General features: G+C 40.3%; 1 protein-coding gene across 2 annotated transcripts in view; it reads right to left on the bottom strand.

The window, feature by feature from the left end:
- Positions 1-7,999: 7,999 nt before the first annotated feature.
- Positions 8,000-26,781, bottom strand: part of slc27a6 (solute carrier family 27 member 6) — a 31,478-nt gene continuing 12,696 nt past the window's right edge. For both annotated transcript variants that reach the window (XM_026172707.2, XM_080304100.1), the window contains 8 exons: positions 21,984-22,142; positions 20,235-20,359; positions 17,855-18,049; positions 11,336-11,426; positions 11,039-11,237; positions 8,860-8,957; positions 8,521-8,651; positions 8,000-8,447 (listed from right to left, as the gene is read on the bottom strand). In XM_026172707.2, the coding sequence (XP_026028492.2) occupies positions 8,271-8,447; positions 8,521-8,651; positions 8,860-8,957; positions 11,039-11,237; positions 11,336-11,426; positions 17,855-18,049; positions 20,235-20,359; positions 21,984-22,142 (1,175 nt within the window). In that variant the 3' untranslated portion in view covers positions 8,000-8,270. The remainder of the gene's footprint in view (positions 8,448-8,520; positions 8,652-8,859; positions 8,958-11,038; positions 11,238-11,335; positions 11,427-17,854; positions 18,050-20,234; positions 20,360-21,983; positions 22,143-26,781) is intronic.

The raw sequence follows: 26,781 nt of genomic DNA, 5'->3' as shown, positions 1-26,781 counted from the left end.
TCATATTATGTCCAAAATGTGTGATGGCGTTTTCTCTAATTTTGTCCAATACATAATTTATGAAATAGTTGTAAGCAGAGCAAAAATGTCCTAATTTAGCAGCTCACTAACGCAGATATCTAATCAGCCAATCACATAATAGCAGTATTTAGGTATGTAGACATAGTTCAGAGTGTTAGATTGAGTTATAAGTAGGAGATGGATGGATAGAATAACTCCAGTAAAACATGCCAATGAAGGTTATTTAAGCAAAGAAATAAAAGCATATACAAGACACTGTTCTAGGGTTCAGCCTGACCTTGTTGTAAGCACTAGGAACACTGCAGTTTAGAGGGTCTGCCTGGAGGCCAGTAGCAGAAGCAAAGCAAGTCGGGAGGCTGGCTGGGTGGCCAGCGATGGAAACAAACCAAATCACGGAGCCAGCTGGGAGGCCATCCGGGAGGCTATGGACAGAACTGCCCTGGAGTGGCCAGGAGTTTGAAGGTAAATATGTTGCAAAGTGTGAGAGCTCGTAGAATAAAAAATGAGAATGTGAATAACAATTTGAACTTGTATTTTGAAATTTCCACTTGTAAAAATGTTTCCTTTCATTTTTTTGCTGTTTCCTGTTTTGTTGTGGTAGTTGTTAAGTACTCATTTCCTGTTTTGTTTTACTAAATTCTAATAAAACATTTTACTAAATCTGTCTGTTCATCATTATTTGTATTTATGATGTCTTTCTGTGTCTCTAATCATTTCTTTTCTTTAAAGCCACACCCTGGTGTTCAAACATTATTTTACAAGAAGAAACAAGAAATGTAATACTTGAAGAGTAATTTGTTTATTTCATCTACACTGTTTGATGGATGAGTAATGTTACCATAACTTTCAAGCTGGAGTGGTGGAGTATAATATATCATCAGTGTTTGGTTTATTTTGTCTATATTTGTGGCCTTTCAGTTAACAGGGTAGTGTGACGTTCAGTGAGGACAGCCTTACTTTATATGCCAAACACACTCAACTTATTCATGGAAAGGTGACTGTTAAGCCCCGTCATGTATGTTTATGTGGAGGGAAATAAATGTCAACATTCTATATGAACATGACATTTTTAAAAATGTCCACAGACTAATGTCATTGTCATGTTAAGTGTAAAATGTCATGTCTAGAGTACATTTTTAGTCTGTTTAGTAGACTAATGTCAACAGACATTTCATGTTTAACATAAATACATGCAATATTTAACTTTTGTAATGTGGGACGTATCATGTCAATAATTTACAGGTTTGAAATGAATGTAGTTCTAGCTGTGGTTAATTAAGTTAGAGCTGGAAATATATTGCGTGGATGGTGAGATAAGTGTAAGCGTGTTTGTATTTGTGTTTGAAATTATTAAACAACAGTTCAAGCTGGCTTGTATTTTGCAAACTCGTGTGATATTAGTTAGACATAAACAAAGGAACTTGGAAAGAAAGACACTTGACTTTTTCATTTCTTAAACCTAAAGGTGGAGAGCACCAGGTAATTAAACCCTGGGGGGGGGGGGGGGGGGGGATCCTTTAAGAGGGTTGTTGATGCACCATCAATCATGTGTGTCAACACATGAGCCAAAGTGTGAAAAGAGGTTTTTTGTAAAACCACTGTAATACCTTGCCTCACTCTATTGAGGTCCCCTCTTGCAAGATGTGAGTGGGGGTTGAGGCGCCTGGGAAGAGATCTAAAAACTCCATTGTAGGTGGCTGATAGCTGGTGTCGTAAGCCACCACCTCTGTCCAATAATGTTTATTTGTAATGGCCTCTTTTACTCCTCTTTCAAACGATCTATCTTTTGGTCCAAAAATGTGACCACTGACATCCTTTAACAAGTGACCTTTATCCTTCAGTTGCAGGATTCACCAATAACGTCTGCAAACTTACGTTGAATCCAGATGAAAGAATAGGGTCATTTCATGTGGTCTCACTCTTTACTTTTATCCCATCAACTAAGGCAGTTTAGAATGTCAGAAATTGACTACATTGTTAGAACTCGGTCTTATCCCCAAGTATTTTACAGCAAGGATTTCTACAGACAAAAGGATGGCTGTGTCATGTTATCTCCAGAATTAACCATTATAGCCAAGTAAAACTCTTAGCTCTTTCAAAGGGGTAGCACTTAGTCCTTGTTACAGATGTGTGAATAGCACCTGCATCAAAATCACTACAAACCAGTGTTAAAACCTCCCAATTCTTTCGATCTTTGGGCTGAAGGAAGGACAATACTCGGTGTATAAATGCTCAATCAACTATCATTTATTCCATACAATTCAACACTTTATGAGCATAAACCATCCAGATGGGGAGACATGCATGCAGAGGGACACAGCAAATCTCCAACTGGTGGAGGGTTACTCAAGCTCTTGTAGCCTCTAGTGGCCCCCACCTAGTCATAAAAAGCCTAAACTTACATACCCTCTAACTCTCAGTGAGCCTGTGTTATGACCTTGGCTCCCTGCCTATCTGCTTCCAACAAGGGGGTGAAGCTCCTGTTGAATGTGCTTTGTGCTCTCTGCACACAGTATTCTCTTCTTAACTCAGCAGTATGAAATGTCATGAAACAGTGTAACTCACTCACAGTAAATCAACAGTATAGGATAATACAAACCTATCTAATGAATCTAATGATTTTCACATTCTTTTGTAATTCAGAAGCATAATGCAAACTAGAACTACAGCTACAAACTAATACTCTCTATAATAAGGAGTATGGTGTGGCTTACAGCAGTATAATGATTCACTCATTTCGATTATAGACATAGGATAGGATAATCTCACAATTCCCCCTTTGATCTCTTTTTAAAGAGATCACCAGTAAATCAGAACTACACTAAACATGAGACAATGTGACCGGTAACATAGAAATACTAAGGGGTTTAATATGCAGGATGACGAGAGGATGGGCAACAGGTGGAAACGCAGCTGGAACAAATCTGTCTAATGAAACAGGGGAAGCAAAACTAAACATCTACACAGGGTAAGAGACTATCACAATAAAACAGGAAACAGACATCGACGACTCAGGTACCATCACAACTATAGTAAAAAACAAAACAAAGCATTAATAACATTAACACTTCAATGGAAAGTCAGAATTTAAGCCCCGTCCCCCAAATGAATAAATAAATAAAATTAAAAAATCGGGTCACGATAGCTGGGGTTTGTTAGTGAAGAAGGTCGAAAAGTTAGGAGTGAGAGTCATTTGGACTGGAACTGGAATTTAGAGTTCCAATTCCAAAAATGCAAATAAAACAAGTGTTGAACGCAACACAACAAATCTCAAAAAAAGTTGAGACAGGATTGTATTTATGAGTGTTTATCATCCCCTCTTCTTTTAATAACACTCCTTAAATGTCTCATAAATGAAGAGGCAAGTCGCTAAACTGTTGATCAAGGAATGCTGTCTGATGTAGGATTCATTCTGCTTTTCTGTATTTCTCTTAAATCAGATTGAGCGGATCGGGGATGATGTGATCAACAGTACAAAAAAATGAGATGCAGAAGTTTTGGACTTACTTTATTGTAGTTTTAACTATATGGCCAATCGGGATGCAGTTTGGAGCATGGAGAAATTATTTTAAACATGAGTTGTTTTAGGACTTTATTCTAAAATTTTTTTATTCATAATAAAAAAAAACCATTGATTTTTATTTTGGAACAATCTACAAGACTCTTTGATCATCCTTCAAGAAAATGGCACACTGTGTTTCTCTGATATCTAATTAACAAATTCAGCTGCTATTGAGTTTTACCTCTCGCTTTCTGCCCAGATGCTCTGCTACACAAAAAACAAGTGGGTTGCCATTACAAACATCATGCAGGTGAAAATATTTTTCCATACACACTCTGAGCAGATGTAAAACCCAGCATTTAACAGCATTACTAACAAGTAACATATCAGAGCTCACTGCATCAACCTGATGGGAAGAACGTGAAAATTTATGATGGAAAAAAAGTGTTTTTTCTAACAGTGACTATTTCAAAATGAATAAAATATATATATTTATAATATATTTATACATACATGCTGGTATTGACAGCAGCCATCGCTAGTGATTTTTAATCTGTATTTTTAGCACCTTATTTTGCCCCCCCCCAAACAAAAAAACAAAACAAAAAACAAATACAAAAACAACCCCTTGTCATTCAAGAGCATAAGACAAACTATAGTTGTACAAAACACTGGAATACAGTAATGAAGTGCAATACTAAGAGTGGTTTTCAGTGTCGGGGTGGAAGAAAACCTGGGCATTAAGTGTCAGTGTGACCTCTCAAAGCGGTGTCAGACTATTAGCACATAGCTGGTCTCTGGAGCCACGGCACCAACCGCCTTCAAGTCATTCAGTTGTGAAATTTAATAAGTAACACAGTTCAAACAACACATTTTTATCAAAGGATGCCAATGCCTCCATCCTGCACTTCACACTGACACATCTGGATAAAACTAAAGTTCTGGACACTACTCTCTGAACGCTGTTTGTGGACTTCTCATCGTTGTACCATCCAAGCTGATGGCCACACATCTGTGCATCAGCACTTCACTTTGCAACTTAACTCTGGGATTTCCAACCAACAGACTCCAGTCTGTTAGGTTAGATAGCCACATTTCCTCTGCCTTGATGTTTAGTATGAGGGTACCACAAGGCTGCATAGTCAATTCACTCCTCTAGTCACTGTTCATTTACAACTACATGAATCAAATAAATTGTGAAGTTTTCAAATGACATCAAGGCTTACAGGAAAGAAGTGGAAAATCTAGATTCTTGTTGGGGGACAAAAGAATCTGACCCTTAACAGCAGAAAGATGAAGGAGCTCATTGAATGAAGCTCACTCGTGTGAGTCTCAGTACCGTACTTCTGTATGATTAGTTTTGGTGATAAGCCATGTCTTGCAGACTTCTGACAGTCCACATTGAATATAGTCCGGTTGGTCATGAAGTCATGAAGTTGTTCAAAAGTCTGCACTGGTCACACTTGTATTGTTCTAGTGAGTGGTTTAACCATGTTAATAACTTGTCTGTATGTTGGAATAAAAAACAGAGATCTGTTCAAATAGTCCGAGATGGGAGAGAGGTGAAGCCTTGAAACCAGTGTTACTATTATTGTGGTCAAGTGTGTTGTTTCCTTGATGGATATGCTAATAAAATTTGGGCAAGGGAGTTTTAAAAAAATGACTCTTTTGTCATCACCCATTACAAAAACTGTCGGGATCGGCCCTCTGTTGTTTACTAATAGTATGTCTGTGAAGGTTCTCAGTCATCCAGGTCATCGTAGTCAAAGGAGCTAGCAAAGAAAAGCGTCTGGACTTCTTTAAGTTGCTTGAAGACGTTTCACCTCTCATCCGAGAAGCTTCTTCAGTTCTAAGGTCAAATGGTGGAGAGTCCCAGATATAAACCTAGTGGGAGTAACCCCCCACAGAGGGACAAAAGGACCCCCTGATGATCCTCTAATCGCCTGAGCCAAGGTGTGAAACTGGGTGTGGGTCCCAATCAGCCAGAGTTTCGGGTGTGTTCATTGTGAAACCTGGCCCCACCTTATCATGCGAATTCCTGAGGTCAGATTCACATTTTGGACAGAGAGGACAGATGGTTTGAAAGAGGAGTGAAAGAAGCCATCTATGTCCACTGTGAGCGACCATCTTTGAACAGAGGCGGGGGTTTACGACACCAACTCTCTGCCATCTATAATCCAGTTTTGAGATCCCTTCCCAGACGCCTTAACGCCCACTCACATCCTGGGCCATCTGATCTCAGGAATTCGCATGATAAGGTGGGGCCAGGTTTCACAACGAACACACCCGAAACTCTGGCTGATTGGGACCCACACCCAGTTTCACACCTTGGCTCAGGCGATTAGAGGATCATCAGGGGGTCCTTTTGTCCCTCTGTGGGGGGTTACTCCCACTAGGTTTATATCTGGGACTCTCCACCATTTGACCTTAGAACTGAAGAAGCTTCCCGGATGAGAGGTGAAACGTCTTCAAGTAATTTAAAGAAGTCCAGACGCTTTTCTTTGCAAGCTCCTTTGACTTTACTAATAGTATTTAGCAAGTAGTCCAAAGCTGCTGTGATGTTAGCATCCAGGGTTAAGTAAGAACAGGAGCCTTTATGACAACTGTAAACTCTCATTGCAGATAGAACTGGCAACACTTAACTGTTACATACTCCAGTGACACCAGTTGTTTTTAATATAAACACAGAGCTCCCCTCCTCTGCTCTTACCGGTGTCCATCACCCTGTCCACTCATTTATGTGCGCTGCACTTGCTGTAACACTGCTTTAGACAGTTAAAAATATTTACTGTACCAAAACTATTCATGAACTAAAAGCTATGTTTAGTGTTGGTTTTCTAGGTTCCTCCAGGTTCATGCATCCCCCGTGTTTTGCAGTCAAGTCACATCTCCATGTCTCAGTTTCAAGTCTGTCTTTGTGAATGTCTCGTTTCCTGTTTTACTTTGATAGTCTTGTGTCCTTTGCTAATGTTTCCAGTTTTGCTTCCTTCCCGTCTCGCTATGTGTAATTTCTCCCAGCTGTGCTCTCCTCTTGTGTCTCATTCCCTTGTTTTCCATCTGTGTATTTAAGCCTTTTTGTCTTCCTCTGTTTGTTGCCGGATTATCTGTGCATCACTTGCTGCATTTTTCCGTGTTCCATGTCTCTACTGTTGGCCAAATGGCGCTTTCTGAAGCACTGAAGCTTGTATTGAAAAACGGTTCATTACGCAAAGCTTTTCAAAAGTCATCTTTGGTGACATCTGGTGGCCAAAAATATGAAACGCAGCTCAAATCTACAACTTAGAATGAACTGCTTCATTATGATTGCCCACACTGAAGAGCTGAATTGACAGCTTCTGTTTGATATCATGTGACAGTTTTTTCTGATATCGTGTTTTAAAGTTTTTTCCAGTTTAGGTTTTTCTAGTTTAGTCATTCTGTTCTTTGCATTTGTTTGTATTTTTCTTGGCCGTCATAAATGCTCACTTTCATTTTAAGTCTGTCACCATCTGTATTTGGGTCCACACTCTCTCCACTCTGCCCAGTTCAACTGAGCCCTTGTCTCATGCCTGCCACAAATATTCAAAATATTACCCAGAAGTTACAATAAACCATATTAAATTGTTGCATTATCTAGTTTAGAGAGCTGCTAACTCTCTTAGAGTGGACCAGCTTCCATGAAGGTCTTTCTGTGAGTCATGCAATGTGCTGACATCCAGTGGCTATGGCATGAACTGCATCACAAAAAGAAAATGTGAAAGAGCTTATTTGATTGTTTATGCGATCACTTTGCTGAGGTAAGGGAGTGACAGGCTCAGGTTATCACTGCTACACTGTTGTCTAATGAGATCGAAGACAAACAACAATGCTCCACCAGCTTGTAGAGTGTTATTAACTCACTATAATTAAGCATTTCTTTTCGCACATGAACTGCAGCCCTGGTAAGAAAAACATAAATTGACTGTTCATGTTCAGGCCATGACCAGGGACATCTACAGGTTGATCTATACAGAAATGCAGAAGAAATGTGTATGGGCATAGACATAGAGAGACAGGTAACTTCATTGTGTTGATTCTGGAATATTCTGGATTACTGCAATAGGACGGGGCTGCACAGCGTCAACGTGTTAGCACGGTTAGCTCGTTAACACGTTGACGCTGTCCAGCCCCATGCACGGGGCCATCTGCCGGTAACTCGTTAACGGAGGTTTGCTGAGTTAATGCAGTTATGGCGTTAACATCATTTTAACAAGATTAACGCTGACAGCACTAACTAAAATCAACCAACTGGCAAAACAAGAGCTGAGGAAATCTAGTATATTTGTCAGTGAGCTTAAAAATCCTATCCATCAAAAAAAAATGTGCTTCCAAAACAATGACAGTAGTCATTTTATACATTTTCTGACAGAAAATCCAGTTGAGGAGTTCCATGAAAAAGAGGGTGCAGGCACAGTGAGATATGATTGGGGAAAAATCTGACCAGAATTACACACAGAATGATGTAAAAAGGTATAATTTATTGTCTGAATTCTTCCAAAATTGCATTTATTATTACTACTAATATCTACAGTGTCATCAAATCCAAAAGATCTGAAGATCTTTTCTAGTTTTCCATTTGAAGTATTTCATTAAGCTTAGTCATTGGATTGCTGTGACATAGTAACACATTCAGGTTCATATTATGTGTCAGATGTTTAATATTCATTAAACATTTTCAAACTCTTGTGCACTATTTAAAACTGTATAGTCACACTCATACTTGTGAGTTCTATAGCTTGTGCTCTCCAGCACTGATGCTCTGGTAGATCGTGTCTGTCAGAGGAATGTAGCTCTTTTGCTTGTAGTCCAACACATAGAGAGGATCAACGACTTTTGAGGGGTTGAAACCACTCTGCACCAGATGGAACTTTTGCTGTTTGAAGGTACTTGTCGTTTCCATGACCTCCTGAGAGGAAAAAACAATCTGAGTTACTTCAGAGTAGCAGGATGTTTAAACTGATTTTAGTAACATATTTTACCTGAAGCCTTATGAAAAGTGGACGAGCGTATCCTGGTAGATCCCTCACTACATGCTCAAACAGCTTCTTTCCATCAAATATGAAGCCCGGTCTTACAATGATTGATGCCATTCCTCCTCTGCCCTCGTGTCCTGTGAACAACATGGATCAATGTTAAGGGATACTGTTTTTCACTGATGCCACATGGACATCCTGCTTGTGTTTAATTGGCTAAGGACAGCAAAAATGTAGCACTTGGCGAAGTAGATATTGTGGATATTTAAAAAAAGAAAACATCTATACTGCAAGTTCTCACAGTCTTAGTAACTGCATTAATAATTAAGCATGGCGACATGATACCTGGTACTTGCACTCCATACACGTTGACTTCTTGGATAAAATCTACCAGCCCAAGAATCTCTGTCACCTCTGTCGTGGATACATTTTCACCCTTCCACCTGAAATTGGGGGGGAAAAAATTAATTGGTAGAAGCATAGTCTGTGTCAGACCAGGCTTTACACTCGTATGGTAACAACCTGTGTTACTGCTGGCATCTGTCCTTTTTAATTTTTTGATTTTTTGTTTAATCCTTATTCAGTGTGGGCCTTTGGCAAGTCTTTCCCAAGGGTAAACTGATCTCTTGTTTTTCCTTGCTTCGTAGGAGTTGCCAGGGCCTTGTCACTGATTCTGTTCATATTTTTTTAAAAGCTAAAGGTAGCCAAATAGTGGATGATTTACACTCTGTTGTTCTCAAGATCTCACATCTGCTTTTTTCTCATAATGTGGTTCAGGTGGCTTCATCAAATGACCTACAGCTTGCCTTCAAGTCTTAACTAGAAAAGAAGTGGACTGACCACACTGGCCAATGACAAGTTACTGCCCCAAGCAGAGGAGTTCAAGTTCACGAATGAACAAGAAAACCAAGCCTACCTCATCATAGAAGCAAGAGAGAGAGATAACTAAAGCCATAGTGGCTCAGACGTCACCTGGATTGATAAGGTCCGTGTCACAAATTGAGGAACCAGGACACACAGATAAGTAGTGGGCTACTGGAAAAAGCAGGTACAAGTGAGCAAGGGATGAGAACAGGGCCTGTTAAATGGACTTCTTATATAGCTCTTATCTACTCTAAGCACTCAAAGCTTTTTACACAACTTACCTCATTCACTAATTCACACAAGCACTTTTTTTCTAAGCTGTTGGAACGCTACTATGCAAGTAACCCCAGCAAAAGTGGTTACATGAAGAGGATGTGGGACCTATGGAATCCTCAATACCCAACATCTAGACTGACGGCAAAACAACTGGTAGCTCAGTGTTCCGACATTCAGAAGCAACTGGTATCACAACTGGACAATGATGAGGTACGACACAAATGCTATGGGAAGAGGGAGCCAGGACATTTCTTTTGGCTGTAGTACTCACGATTGGGCACCAAGCCCAAAAGTACACCTGGTGTGTTGAAGGCACTGAGTGTAAGAACAGCTGACCTGAGCAATAGGATCATGGCTAAGCTGGAAAACTGAACCCCTAGTGGCCAAATACCAGAACTATGTGAAGAACCCTTCGAAGGTCTACTAGAAGATGTGCATGCAGCATCCAACAGTCCCTGCTGCGACCATCACTGAAAGCAGCAGCTGATCTACTGACTGCAGTCACTGAGCATCTGGCTAACTGAAGGCCGGACTGTCCTGTTCGAGGACATCATCAGATAGACCAAGTGGCTGACATCCAGAAATCCTACCAGTGGCTGGACAAAGCTGGACTGAAAGACACTAATCGTGGCAGCGCAGGAACAAGCTCTGAGCACACGATCCATACAGGCTGGGGTCTACCACACCCGGGAAGACTGCAGTTGCAAGCTGTGCAAAGATGCCACTGATGCCACAATCTAGCACCTAACAGCAGGGTGCAAGATGCTAGCAGACAGGGCATACATGGAATGCCATAACCAGGTGGCTTGCATAATACACAGGAACATCTGCGCCTAGTAACTCCCAAGGCTAAATGGGACATGCCCCCATTCAGAATGACTGAGCTAAGATCCTGTGGGACTTCCAGACAGACAAACTGATGATGACTAACCAATATTGAAACGGTGGAGGAAGATGGCTGTAGTGATAGATGTAGCTATACAGAGTAATAAGCTAACTACACTTTCGAGAGGCGCAAGAAGTGTCAAGGGCTGAGAGAGAAACTCAAGAAGAGGTGGAGCGTAAAGGCCACTGTGGCAATCAGAGCACTTATGGCAATGAAGCCTAAGCTGGGCAAGTGGCTTCAACAGATCCCAGGACCAACATCCAAGATCTCTGTCCAGAAGAGCGTAGTCGTAGAAGCAACAAAGATACTGTACAGGACCCTCAAGCTCCCAGGCCTCTGGTAGAAGACCCGAGCTCGAAGGACATGAGCTTGAAGGATCAAGAGCATATGGTCTTGATCCTTCAAGCTCAGGTCTTTTACCAGAGGCTACATAGAAGTCTATATAGAAAATGTATGCAAATCAAATCTAAGAACATCGTAAACATCTTATCTAAGTACCTGAATGTGTCTCCGACTCGGTCTCTAAAGAAAATGAAGCCCTCATGGTCTTCCGCCATGAGATCGCCTGTGTTAAAGTAGGCATCACCCTTGACAAACACATTTCTCATCAGCTTCTTTTCAGTCAGTTCCTTGCTTCCAGCGTAGCCAAAGAATGGGCTAATAGCGCTGACCTTGGAAAGTAAAAGCCCCATCTCACCTAAGAATAACAGAAGTTCAAAATCAATACAAATACTTGTTCAAAACGTTCAAGTTTAAAAGGGAAGAATAAGAAATGAATTTGTATTCCAACCTTACCCTTGTCCACTCGCCGGCAGAAACCATACTGATCTTTCACTGGTTCATCTTTCACAATGTCATACTTCACCAAATCATACTTAAACAGGAGCTACACAAAATGTCAAAAGGAAATAGTGTTATGGTGGGTAACTGATGAACAGAGTAATCAACTATGAGGATTGGAACACCATGTGGATTGAGAGAAGTATCTAAGCAGCTTTAAAGTCCTGAAAAAAAAAATCAATACCTTTTGTAGTCACTGTCAAAAAAACAAAACAAAAAAAACTTTATACATAATTTCTACATCTTAGCAGATGGCATTAACTCACTGTAGACATTAAAATGTGCTAGTTTCAATAAGAATAGCTAATTAGCCCACAGATCTGCTTAATGCTAAATGTCTTTAAGGGCATTTAAACATATACATTTACATTAATATGTAAAGCCAGCACACACCACTTCTAAACAATAGTGCAACAGTGGAAATGGTCTGTAGCACCAAGTTCCTGGAAGTACAGAAAACAGACACTCAGTGATGCAGATCAGAGCTCTTCCTAAGACAGTTCTGCATCGCCTGCACTTCTTTGCAGCGGTTGAGGAGAGCTCACCCACCCTCTCCTATCCTTAACACTTTCTATGTGCATATCTGTTTGCTTGGGAGCTCGCAGTGCCACAAACTGGAAATCTGTAGAGAGGGTGGGGACAGCAGAGAAGATCAATGTGTGTTCACTTTCCCCCATCCAGGACATTCTGCAGAAACGCTATCTGACCAGAGCAAACAAAATCCTACAGAAACCCTCTCATCCCCAACATGGTCTGTTCTCTCTCCTGACATCTCGGAAGAGGTTCTGCAGCATTCGTACCAGAACAGCAAGATTCTGCAGCTTGTACCTTTCCTGCTGTATTCAGAGCCAGGCAGGTATTTTTGTTGTAATGTACAGTGTTGGTGTATAGAAGGAATGACAAAAGTCAGTCAGTCAGTCAAGCTTTTGTTAACCAATAGGTAATGAAACTAAATGCTAAATAATTAATGGATTGGTTCTTACAATTTAGCCCAATGATTTTCACAACTACAGAGGAAATGCTCACATACAAATTATAAACAATATGGAAAACTAGATACAATGAAACTATGAAAACTGTATGAATAAACCCTTGTTTCTTCATATGTTGTTTTTAAGGAGCCAGACTAACATATAACAACCAGTGTTGTGTCTACACTTACACATCCTCAAGAGTAATTAGCTGAAAATTTGAAAACTATTAAAAGAAATTTCAAGAAAGCTTGCCTAAGAGATTTCAGATGTGTTGACGAACAATAGTGTTGATGCCGACTATTGACCTTCAGGTCCATTAGAATTGTAAAAACTCTGCTTTGCTTTGTACATTGTATTTACATGTTTGTATATGTTTCAGTTGACAGCTGGACACATTTAGCATTTTCCTAGCAAAATATAAAGAAACTAGAGAATGCATTTACTAAAGAAAATGCAGTGTGAATTGCTAAAAGCTGAATGACTTGAGCTGAATTGTTGAAATATTTGGGAAAATTGTTGAAGCTGCTAAAACACAATTTTCCTGAAAGCCAAAGTGCAGAACTGTTGAAAGCTGAATCACACAACAATGCAGAAGTGTCACATTTAATCTGCATTTCATGGGAAAAACACAAACAGTACATTGCTAAATATGAAAAATGCCAGCAAAGCATGATGACGTACATGCTCAGCCGAAAGATTAAGGAGAATGATAATACGGAATGTTTTAGGACAAATTAAAATGCGTGTAAAACATTTTGAGTATCTATTAAATAAACATTAGAAACAAAATGACTGATATAAGAAAAGCAGATTTATGGTCAGAAGAATTCAGAATAAATAACAAAGCTCACATACTCTGAATCACTTCAAGACCTCAATCATGTTTTTAAATGTCTAAACTCAAGAATATCACATCAAAAGGTTTAATATTTACTGAGCAAATGTAAGCTGCTCTGTGTGTGTGTGTGTGTGTGTGTGTGTGTGTGTGTGTGTGTGTGTGTGTGTGTCAGGGAGGGTGAGGATGCAACAGAAAATGATGACTGACTATTGAATTGACCTCAAATGTATCTAAATGTATCTAAATGGATTGAATTGGAATTAACAGATTTTCATATTCTGCTTTTGCATTTGTTCTCTGTATTAATTAGCCTTAAGGTTTGTGTTTTCTAGCGCTATCTTGTTTGTCCTAGTTTCTCACTAATAAAAAGTGGCTTCAGGCTTTGCACAGAACAGGTATGATACATAAATATGTAAACTACTCCCCACTTTTAGACAAATAACTGAAGGTACTATTAATAATTTCAATAGAATATTTACTTTTATAGATGGGTCTAAAAGTACATGAGTCTTTGTTTTTGTTTAATACAAGACATTTGATTGACAAGTTATGTGATCAGATGGACATCTATGCCACCTACAAAGACTTACTTTCAAGACTTATATTTTTCAAAGTATATTAAATTAATAAAAAAACAAATATGGTTATTTGCCTTTTATATATACTCATAATACAGCCACTTTATTAGATACATCTGTTCAGCTGCTTATTAACACACATACAGTATGTTAAATGGACAAGTTCCTAGGATAGTGCTTTTCTATCCCACCTGAGAACTCAAAGTGCTTATCTAATCAGCCAATCACACGCCAACAACTCAGTGCATTTATGTTTTTAGGTATAATCAAGATGACAAACTAAAGCTGAAATTGAGCACCAGAATAGTTAAGAAAGGGGATTTAAGTCACTTTTAATGTAGCATAGTTGTTAGTGCCAACAACACAAAAGAGACAACTCGTCAGGCCAGGACTCTACAGTCCATCTACACCTACAGTGTACTCTTACAACGATGAGGATATACACATGGGACAGGGAGGGAAGCTGGTTTGAGCGGGGACAGATGAAAAGGGAAAGACCATCTCTCAATCTCTGAATGGAAGCGGGAGTCATCTTTCAACATCTTACAATGCTGTGATTGCAGCCATTCCCCAACCTTCTGTGAATGGTACTCATGGCCTTGATCAATGGTCAAGGTAATTCGCATTTTAGTGATCTAGAAACTGAATGTAATTAGGGCAGTTATAAAATGTATAAAGAAGGTCCAATCTAATACACTTTATATTAATAGACACTCATTATTCCATAACGTTTTCATAATTGTAGACCAACAAAAGAAATCTAAACAATACATTTTAACTGCATGTTACAGAACTGACACTACTTTTAACCATATGTTTTATAACTTCACTTTTACAACTTCTTTTATAACATTGTGGGTCAAATGAAAAGTCACCTGGACACATCTAAGAATAGCTGAAGTCAGAGATTAGAGCCAAATACATGGATCCACTCTTATGTAAGTCCACTGATTAACAACAGCCAGCATTAATACCTACCAAAGCCACAGTAAAGCAACTTCACTACTCATTCTTCTCCACAGTCACAACAGACTTACAGTACATGTATAACTATGTAAGAAGTTGTTTAATAATCTGACATTAGTATTACATGTATGACATATTCAATGTATGACAAGTTTTTAGTTTGTGTAATATCACCTTGATGAGGGTGCTGTGTATTCTACTGGGTTGAGATGATGCGACAGACTTGACACTGAATAATATCCCATATCCTAAATATATCCTTGGGCTACCTTTGCAATACAGTGTTGGTCATTATTTATTAGCACTGTGAAGTGCTGTCCAATCAGTTTTGAATCTGAACCTGAGCAGGTTCTAAACTACTTGCACAAAGGCGGTTGTTTGATTGTTGGGTTTTTCTCTTTATTATTGTAGTCTTTCCTTTATAATATGACTTTGTAAATAAAGCTGAACTGAATCAGTAAATACTAGCGGCAGTCATGGGTAATCCAGTATGTTAAAGATCATGAAGGAGTTCTCTCCATGCCCGTACTTTTATGTTCCTCTCAATTTGTTAAGTTCATCTTGGTTTCATCAGGCCTTGAGAGAGGACTTTCAGACCTTGAAAATGTATCTTTTCAAGAGTTCTTGAGTTAGATGGTGCAAAGCTGCTTTTCTTAATCACAGAAATAATTATACCATCATGCACTTTAGATTTAGACTGACATTTTGCACTGGAATAATAGTGGCAATTGATTCAGTGAGCTGTTAAAAATGACCATCAACTGTGCCAGGGGTGGTGGGCATTCAGTTCAATTTAGTTTTACTTACATAGCTCCAACTGTAGATGGGGCTGATGAAACTACCTGTGAGCCCATTATCTACATTTTTGAACCTCTGAAAATGTATGTAAATGGCTTTGACTCCTAAAAAGTTAATGCAGTACTTCTGTAAAACTCCTTGAATGAAAGCTGTCTGAACATTAATCCCGTATTGACTGTTTGCTTTAAAATCCATCTGCAGTGGTTTAGAAAGGCAATATTATTAAAATGATCTTTGCCCAACAAATAATAGACCCAACTGTATTCATGGATGGGCAGAAGTGTAGTAAAGCAACAGGGTTATGTGAAGAACATTGTTAAGAAATGTCAACATCCGCTCGCTTACAAAAAAGGGACATTCCGTCCAGAATCTCCTCACAGACCATAAATTTGACTTTTTCTGTTTGACTGAGACGTGGCAACAGCCCAATGACTTTTCGCAGCTCAACAACTCCACTCCTGGGTTTGTTTACACCTGCCAGCCTCGTGAGTCCGGCCGTGGTGGAGGTATCACGGTAATCTATTGCAAGATCTTTCTTTCAATGTCAAAATAACCTTTTCTATGCCCAAGAACCCTTGTACCATTTCTTTTCAGAATTTTAAGAAAACCCATCCTGACACCCTTTCTTTTGCTTTCTCTACTTATTTGCATTTTCATAACCTGCTCACCCAAGAGGACTTGGTTTCCTATTATAACTCTAGTCTCAATAATATTCTAAACTCTGTTGCCACACTCTAAACCAAACCTGTATCATTCCCTCAGTCAGCACCCTGCTGAGAGAGTTTACAGCTGAACTCAGGCTTCTGAAAGCAAAAGGCCGACGGCTTGAACGCCTCTATAATAAGAAAACTGGTCTTACTATTCATAAGGAAATGTTTAATAATCATGTTTTGTATTATAAAGAGTGTATTAATCAAACAATATCTGCTTATTACTCCACCATGGTCTGTGCAAATGATGATTCAACCAAGACACCGTTTTCACTGTTCAACTCTTCTTTCAGGTCACCAGATTTTTACCTGCTCATCCAAGACCTGGTTTGTTCCACGTAGCGCTTCCTTTGCATTTCCACTCCCATCACACTCTTTTTCTGCTTTCCAACTTCCCTCTGTCACTGATATTTCAGAACTCATCTGTAAGTCAAAACCTGGTCAAGGCCTGTTTACCCTCTTTGCTTCCCCTCATATCTGCTATCATTTATTCTTCACTTACTACTGGAACTGTTCCTGCTTCCTTCAAAGTTGCTGCCATCGCCACAATATTGAAAACAAAAACAAAACGCAAAACAAAGCAAAACAAAGCAAAGTCTAGATCCCAATAACTTTGATAATTTTTGTCTTATTTCCAATCTACCATTCCTCTCAAAAATTCTTGAGAAGATAGTTGCCACACAACTCCACTCATACTTAACTAATAATAATCTGTATGAACAGTTCCAGTCTGGTTTTCGCCCCTCCCATAGCACTGAAACAGCGCTTATAAAAATAACCAGTGATCTTCTTATGGCAGCTGACTACAGTTTACTTTCCATTCTTATTCTCCTCGATCTGAGTGCTGCTTTTGACACCATCTCTCACTCCATTCTCCTTAGTAGGTTAGTCTCCATCGGTCTCTCCCATACTCCACTAGCCTGGTTGTGGAGTATGTCTCATCGCACTCCGTTTATTCGACTCAAATCCTTCACCTCTCAGCCCTTTCGTCTGGTCACTGGCATATCAAAGCAACCTGGAATCGTCAGTTTTTACCTCCTCGAGCCATTGCTCGTTGATGCAGTAATTCATTTTATATTTGTAATATTTATATTTAATTTCATATTTGCCTTGAGGCTTAACAACACAAAAAATTAGATTTACTGAGGTTCGACTTAGGGCACTACATGCAATAGTTACTATGACAATAATAACATGAATAATAAAACTCACATGTTTTACACAAGAATTGTGGACAAATTCCAAAGCAGAATCTGTCTTTAGTCTTGTATTAAACAAAAATGTTTTTAATCATTTTATTTGATGTTTCAGTGTTTTAAGACCAGCAAGTAAGACTTTAGACTTATTTAAGAGCTTGATGTCATTAGAAATGCAGCTTCCCTTAATGAGCATTCCTTATAAAGAAATTATTTTGTTATGATGGTGAAGTGAATCTGTGCAGTTCTACTGACATGTCAAATTACTTGACATTATAACATGATTTATTATAATCATTTACTTTTGTCTACCTTCTCTTATGAAAGCACACACCAAGGTAGTGCTCGTTTACTAGAGAGTAGCGTGTAGGCTTGGTCACACACACATGGAATAGCTTATTTCCATGCACTTACCCTGTAAAAGAAGTTGGAGCGGCCTACTGATCCAATCTTGCCAATGTGGTTCATGAAACACAGATTTCCTTCAGTGGAGCCATATACTTCACACATTTTGATTTTCCCAAAGCGACTTTGGAACTCCTGCCACACATCCTGATGCAGCCCATTTCCCACTCCCATCCGCACCTTATGAACTTTATCAAGCTCTGTCTGATGGAGAGAAAAATACAAATACATCAGCACAAGATTTCTGAAAAGTATTACGAAATCATTTATTTAAAAAACTGTTAAGTGGGAAATAATTTCCACTTAATAAATGTCTCTGATTATTACACTGACAGGGTGGCATATAAATAGGAAAAGGCTATGTTATGTAATGTGTTTTAAAGAAATGTTTAAGTGCATGTTCAGTTTATTTCATTTTATTTATACAGCGCCAAATCACAACAACAGTGGGAAGGAAAAACACCCTTTTAACAGGAAGAAACCTCAGGGAGAACCAGATTCTGGGGAGGGGCAGCCATCTGCCCATCTGCCCAGGGAATCTCCCAGCAGCCGACACCTATTGCAGCATAACTAAGGGAGGATTCAGGATCACCTGATCCAGCCCTAACTACATGCTTTAGCAAGAAGGAATGTTTTAAGCCTAATTTTAAAAGTAGAGATAGTGTCTGTCTCCTGAATCCAAACTGGAAGCTGGTTCCACAGAAGAGGGGCCTGAAATCTCAAGGTTCCCCCTCCCATTCTACTTTTAAATACTCGAGGAACAACAAGCCCGCAGTGCGAGAGTGAAGTGCTCTAATGGGGTGATGTGGTACTATAAGGTCATTAAGATAAGACGGGGCCTGATTATTGATATATGAAGGGAAACCAATACAGGAGAAATATGCTCTCTCGTTCTAGTCTCTGTCAGTACTCTTGCTGCAGCATTTTGGATTAACTAAAGGTTTTTCAGGGAGTTTTTAGGACAACCTAATAATAATGAATTACAATAGTCCAGCCTAGAAGTAATAAATCCATGAACTAGTTTTTCCAGCCACTCTGAGACAGGATATTTCTAATTGTAGAGATATTGCACAAATGGAAGAAAGCAGTCCTACATATTTTTTAAGGAGGAAGTAATTACTGAGGTTAACTCAGAAAGCTCAATTGAAGAAAAAGACTAAATGCATTTCAATGGTACTGAAAGCAGCTGTAGATAATGGTCTAATAATGATGGTGCATATGTTCCAGGTACTCATGTTTTAGGGGACTATATCTATTAACTTTGTCCTCCTTACTTAGAATGTGCATTTCTAGGGCATGTTGCAAGGTTTATAATTTACACTGTGTAGAAACACAGTATAAGTGTCACAAATATGACCGCCATAAATAATTAAGAATTGTATAAAGAGGATATACAAATAGGGATATCCTTTGTAGACTAGCTACAGTTAGCTAACTGGTCCTAGTCTAGAGTCCTAGTCTCTATGGAATTTGGAGCCAAATATCCAGTGCGATATGATGACATCTATGGTATTTGCTTAGCTGGTGGTATTTGCTTTGCATAATCAAAGTGCAGAACAGGACATTGAGTAATTAGTATCCATCCTTGTCAGCACATATTTTGTGAAAAGGTTCTTGTGTCTTGTGTACGTTTCATTTACCAATCACTGATGAGGACAGTGGCGGCCAACCTTTCACCCACACAGCCAAATGACACAGAACATGGACAAAGAGGACTTTGAATTCATGAATGGATGAGCTTGGCCCTGACACTGTGTGTGCGTGCATTTCTACATGATGTAAGGAGGGCAGGAACAGTAAACAATGGTCCTGCTTATTTTTCTGTCACAGTTGTGAACAGTATTACTTGAATGACTCAGTGGAGCAGTTACAATGACAACTTCCATTAAAAATAATAAAAGAAAAATACTTATTGACATAAACTCTAACAATAACATAGTAATATTATAAGAACATCTAACAGAACATTTTAGGTACATCTATAATTTTGTCTGCTTCTCTTTATTTAGTCCCTTTGCTCTGTCAACCATTACTATATGCAGATTATCTGGACCCTTTTCTAACCTCATGGTTTAGTAACATATTTAGACGGATGAAAATTGTGATGAGATATTAACAGAAAAAAATGTCTGTGTCATTTCCAGCTGAGCCTAGGTGAGAAGAGCAAGTAATTGTTGCATGCACTTTCTGTATGTCACCCCACGCCAAAGCCAAACATATTGCCAGGAGTGAGAATGCATCTGACACAACATCTGTCCTGCCCTGATCTACTTATATTATCTAGAGCTGTTAAAAAGTTTGAATTTCAAATGACGATGGTTTTACACCATAATGTAACAAGAATAAACTAATTTAGGGTAGTGAGTGGGTCCAGCCAGCAACAGGTTACCTTTGTCTGGTTGCAGAGGTACCTGCAGAGTTCACCAATATACTGGAAAATAGTAACATCATGTTTTCTGCAGTCATTCCAGAACTGAGAGGCTGAGAACTTCTTCTTCAAGACTAAGGTTGCACCTATGGTAGAATAGACAACAATGCAGTTAATAACACTGTTATGGGATGAAATTAGAATGATTCCTCTTTTTAATACATCTGTTAAGCTCTGTTTTATTATACTGGCCCACAGAAAGACAAGTACAAAACATAATGCAGTAGTGACATGCAAACTGGGAGCTGCCTGAGAGCTGAAGTCTCTGCATTCCATTGTACTATCCACAAGAAAGCCTACATCATGACAGTCAAGTGCTCAGTGGGTATAATATGATACTATGAGGTTTTTAAAATAACAGAGTTCGTGATCGTTCTTGATTGGATTTAACATGGAGGCGGCTAAGAGAAGCTAACGTAAGAGACATTAAAGTTCTATTTCTAGTCCCTGTTAGTATTCTCATAGCATTTTGGACCCTCTGAAGGTTGGTACTAGAGGCCAAGGTAATGCCATCAAGATTAAGGATATACTAACCTGATTTTTGGATTGGCTATAGGCCCAACCCTTACCCCCCAAAAATCAGATATCACTGTCAATTCTTTCCTTGGTTAGAAAAAAACCCAAAAACAAACACAACAACAAAAAAAACCCAGCCTTCGCAACATCTAGCCAACCCAATAACACTTTTGAGGACTTCAGTATAAAAGTCTACAATCAACAGACCCCATCATAATTGATTTTTAAGAAAGTTTGCAAATGGTGCAAACCACTGATTCCACTCAATAACAGAAAAACCAGATCAGATTTTGCCCTATAATTTCCTTCTTTTAAATTCAGATAACACTGAGGTCATTTGTACTTGGCCCTAAAAATCTTAGACATATGGGATCTAACCCAATGCTTAGTCTGCATGGCATTGATTTTGATCAGGATATGTGCATATTAACTATCAGGGCATTAGCTTTACCAAGGATTGTTTTCAGAACTTGTCAAGATGTTGATCTCAGAATGTGAAGGATTCAGCATCACTAACTTTGGCATAGATGGAACAGATCCGCAAAGCAGTTAATCATCAATACTATGAAACAACAAACAAAAACTCCTCGAAATTACTCCATAAGCAGAAGAGAATGAACCGACTGATGAATTCAAAAACATACGAGATTACTTTTATGTTCAAACTGCAGAAACAGTTTTCAGTGTACTTAACAACAACAATAATATTCCCATCTGAGAATCTTGCAGCATAAAATAAAGCTGCTTGTTAAAGTGAAACATGAGATCTTCAAAGAGGTTTGGTAGTTACATTGTGCTGAGTAGACAATGTCTGCAGCTCTGAAAAACAGCCAATATTCAATATTCAATGCCAATAGAACCAACTCTCTGAAGCATGGAACTTAAATCATAAAAGCAGCAAAAGCAAGTTGCTGGGTGTCATAAGAACACGTCTCTGTGTAATCTTATCATCTTGAATTATAAAACAGTCCAAGATAAATCTTGCTTACATCCTTAAACAATAATGTCAATAGGGCTCATTTACTAATATTTGCATGGAAACATCTTAACCTGTGCAAAAAGTTCACATGCAAAATTACCATCGATTACCATATCTTTTTTTTCTCACAGCTATACTTACTACAGCAAGTATAGCTATACTGTCAGACCCTAATCGTGAAGGGATTAGCAATGCAGAGATATTTGTAGACCTACCTAGCTCTATAGTTCCACCTACACCAATCAGGGATGCTGCGCTGTGATAGAGTGGCAAGGTGACATAAATTACATCATCTTCAGTTGCCCCAAATGCCCAAAAACCTGCTGCTGCCTTCAGGCTCTGGAGGTGAGAGATCACTGCAGCCTTAGGAAGACCTGTGGGGAAATAACCGCATAACGTTATATTTGGGACGCTACATTTACAAAATAGCAAATAGCATGCTTTTGATTGAATAAGCGGCCATCTGAAGAACAATTCAAGCTTGAATTCTGCATAAATGAAGTGAACACCTTTTTCGGATGCGAAGCTCTCGGTCCAATAATGAAAGAGGAGGGTATACCATAGATGCAATAATGCCAGTCACCAACCTTTCAACCTTTCCCACTCTGTGCTGTCCCTGTTTTAAAAGCCCATCCCTACCTCTGACCTTGAAGTCGAGGTTTCTGAGATTTGAACTGTCTGAGTAAGTAAATGCATCTATGCCGTCAAGTTGAAAATCCTACATTGCCTAGTTCTCGAGTTATGGCACTCACAAACTCGGGTGTCCATGCCACCTGCGTGTCCCGCCAGGGTGGCAGCAATACCTCAACTTTTATGGCTTAAGGGATAGAAATCATTGTCCCCACTGTATAGATGGGACAAACCCTGTGTTGAACCAGTTTCTGTGTTCATGTGACAAAGAAAAACACAATATGACAAAACTATACATAGATAGTTGTACTTTATTAAGCAAACTGTGTAACCTTTCATAGTGCAGGCTGGTAAAAGTAAATTAATGTTAAACTTAGTAACTAGTAAAAACATCCATCAGGCAGTTTGAGCAATGACAAGGAAATTAGGATCATTTGTCCTTCAAAATCTTTTCAGTTCACCAGTATTTCTGGCCTAATTTAAACACAAGCAGCAGTTTATTCTTCAGTATCACATTTATGTTAAGATCATAACTCTGACTCAGCCATTCCAATAAGCCAATCTCTTTTAAACATCAGTATATGGATATCCCCAAATTATTATGTTCCCCTGACTATCCTTCACACATGGGATGATGGAATAATGAGTCTGGTGTGTGGTGTGCACCGGCTTTCTTGCTCCAAACATTTCAATGTTTTCACTAACTTGTTGTGCAACTTTAGATCATGTAAATCACAAATACAGTTTCCATGTCAAATACTGTAGAATGTATGAATGAGTAATTTAAACTGTATTAAAAATGAAAACAGAATTTTATCACCTTCATGCTCCCCCAACCGACACAACCATCCTGCCCAAATACAGGCTTGAGATTTTAGGCTCTCTTTTCTAGGCAACTGCTTCTGATCTCATCCACAATGCTCGACACCAACACATGAAGCGCTTTTTTAATAATATAATATAATATTCTTTGTGAGTACTGAACTGGTCATCACACTTTCATCAGTTTGCTTCTCAAACCCTCAAACCACCCTGCTTATAAACCACTTGCACAGCTATATAACAAGAGTATATCAGATAGAGTAACATTACACTTTACAGACTGCATAAAATAGAACATCCACTCTTCAAGAGTAATTTTATCGAAAACAATGGACAACACCAATACTTCTTAGCCAACAGGCTTCAGTTCATCTCAGAATGGTTAAAACATACCTTCTTAGTTGAGCCCCGGCTAGATGTTGAACAGGCACTATGCAAGGATCTAGAGATTTCAGACCTACCATTTATTAGCTCAAACATCAAAAGACATGAATGCTTTAAAAGTATCAACATCAGCTTTTCTCTGACAGCATGGTGGGAGTTTCTAAAAATAACGGAGTCTTCATTAATCCCATGCAAACGTACACCTATCTGGAATAACCCTGACATATTACAAAACAATAATATGATTAATTTCCCAGAATGGAGTTGTAAAGGAATTAAATACTTAGAACATATATTAGAGGGAACAGAATTTATTCCATTTGACAGACTAGTTGCACAATATGGGATCAACAAGACAAGATTTTTAGAATATCAACAAATTAAATCCATAGTAAAAAAGAAATTTAACCTCAGTCAAGTTGAATTACAAACACCACTAAGTGCGGCACATTTTCTTACTCTTAAATCCCCCAAATTATTATCTAAAATATACAGAACACTTTCTAAATTAGATGAATCCATATCCCTTCCTATTGCAAAGTGGGAAGCAGATTTATCAGTCAGCTTAGACCAAAACTTCTGGTCTCAGATTTGCTTAAAAACCCTTAAATTAATTAAAAATCCCAGTCTGCAATTAATACAATACAAAATACTACATAGAGTGCACTATACAGGTCATCGGATGTTCAAGATGGGCTTTACATCTTCCAACAACTGCTCACACTGTCAAGGCAATACACCAGACAATTACATCCACGCTCTTTGGTTCTGTCCACCAGTGCAAAAGTTTTGGCGCGAGATATGTGAAGACTTATCAAAGTGTCTGAAATGTAACATTCCAACTTCCCCCTTAGTGTGTTTGTTGGGCAGCTTAGATAATGTCACTTCAGAAAAGAATATAGCCCATATGGTTTTCACTGCCCTATGCATAGCCAAGAAAACAGTCCTCATGAACTGGAAAAATAAAAATAATCTTAATTCTAACCAATATAGAAATTATCTATTAGATTACATTAGTCTTGATACAGCCTCTGCCACCACATCAGATCAATTGCTCTGGACTCCTTTTATCAGCTCCATCACCTAGTGGGGGTGGGGGGTCATAGTTTGGTCCCGCCTTCACTGTTGTGATTGGTGTGGGGGTAGGGACAGGCTTAGGGCGTCGGGGGGTTCCCCGGAGGCATCTTCCTTGGGGGGCTCAACCCGGGGTAGCGGTCATATCCGGTTGGGGGCTCTGTTGGCTCTCAGGTGACTGTTTCCTCGCGGCTGTGTGCAGCGGGGCTAGGGGAGGGTCTGTGCTGACGGACGTGGGTTACTGACCTGGTAGCCTGGCTGGCCCTGGGTGGGTCCGGGATGGGCGTGAGGTTCTGGGGGCGCTCCGTCTCTGGGCTGGGGCCCGGGCCGGGCCTCGGGGGCTTGGATCCTGGTTGGTGTGTTGCCGGGGTTGTGGGCGGGTGGGTGCATGGGGGCCCGGCCCTGGAGCAGGGTGCCGCCGGTGCGTCGAACCACCTGGGGGGCTCTTCAACTGGTGGGGGAGATGGTCACATCTTGCAGGAGCTTTCCTCTCTTCAGGAACTCTCTCTGCAGGAGGGGGAGATACAGGAGAGGTGGAGGAAGATCTCAGCCTGGGCGTTTATTGTCTTATGTAGTCTGGAAGATGAGTGGATGGTGGGGTGGGTGCAGTTTTCTCTGTGGTGGGGTTGGGTGGACTGTCCCGGGCTCTGTGGGGCCGGGAGGCGCTGCTGCACTGGGCCCCGGTCTGGATGGGCCTGGGCCCCCTTTCCCTGGCGGGTCGCGGAGTGTGGGAGTGCCTACTGGGGTCAGCGGGGGAGTTGGCCCCAGGGAGGGGTTACCTGCCCCTCCCTTCCTTCCCTCCCCATCTCCAGCTGCCTCCCTCTTCCCGTTCCACCACAACCACCCACACATGCAGGGCCTTGGAGTAGGGGTATGTCACCAGGGTGCAGAGGAGGCTACCCCCCCTCTGTCCCCTTCTGGTTGCCTCTGCCTCAATTTTATCCCACAACTTAGACATTCACATTACTCACACTCTCATTACACATACATATAGGATCTTGGGGGTGGGCACGATACACGGAGTCCAAATTACCATCAGGGTGTACACCCCACCCCTGGCGTCGTTGCCCACCTCTCAATGTTAAATACACATAGACATTGAGGGCTATCAGGAGGGACTATGCGCTTACCTGCTGCTCCTTGGCAGGTAGCTCCATGCCCTCCTGGGTTTTAATTGCACCTTAGAACACACATGCATCAACACTACAATGAGCGGGTGGAGGGAGGTTTGGAGTCTTCTCCCACCCCCATTCTCTGCGGCCTGCTGGAGCGGGAGGGCTAGGTGGAGTTGGCCGTCCGACTGCGGTCTGGAGTGTGGGGCCTCCCTGCTGCTACGGAGTCGGGGTGGTCTGCCTCTCCCCACCGCAGGGAAAAGGGTAACACCACCTGGGTCTGGGTGCAGTTCCCCCCTCCAGGGGCAAGGGTACCTAGACCCGGTTTGTAGAGTACGCTTGGGGAGTGTGATCTTGTGTACAGCGTCTCTTTATGTCTGTCTCCACGTTGGTTGAGTGTGGAGTGAGTGCATATGAGAGCATGAGGGTGGGAATGGATGTTTGTGTCTGTGTGTGCCTGTATGTCTGTGTCTATATGTCAGGCTGGGTATCAGACGCCACCTCTCTGGGGACACCTCAGGCCCTCCAAGGTTTGGAGGCCTATCTCCACCTACCACCACTTCCCCTGCCGGTGGCGGACTCCCTCAGGTGTCGGTGCGTTGGTGGTTCTTTGTGTCCGGGGTAGAGATGGACCGATCCGATATTACGTATCGGTATCGGTCCGATACTGACCTAAATTACTGGATCGGATATCGGAGAAAAATAAAAAATGTAATCCGATCCATTAAATATCACGAAAGCACCTCACAAAACTTGCAACACGCCGTAACTCACCTCAGAAGTTAGCACGTCGGAGCAGTATGCATCACGTGATAGAGCGGCTGTGGCATGCGGGACCTGTAGGTGGTCTGGATAGCATGTGGAGCTTCGCTAGCAACCCGGCATTTCATCTCCGACAAAGTTATCCCCGAGAGAAGTAAAGCAAGTGTGTAAGTCCATCTCTGAATGTTTGTAAAGCATTCCTGCGTTAAGCTTAACAAGCGACTGCCTC

This window comes from Astatotilapia calliptera, chromosome 7, assembly GCF_964374335.1.
Source record: "Astatotilapia calliptera chromosome 7, fAstCal68.1, whole genome shotgun sequence".
NCBI classification, from domain to species: Eukaryota; Metazoa; Chordata; class Actinopteri; order Cichliformes; family Cichlidae; genus Astatotilapia; species Astatotilapia calliptera.
The sequence above is the reverse complement of the archived record's forward strand: the minus strand, read 5'-3'. Positions and strand labels throughout refer to the sequence as shown.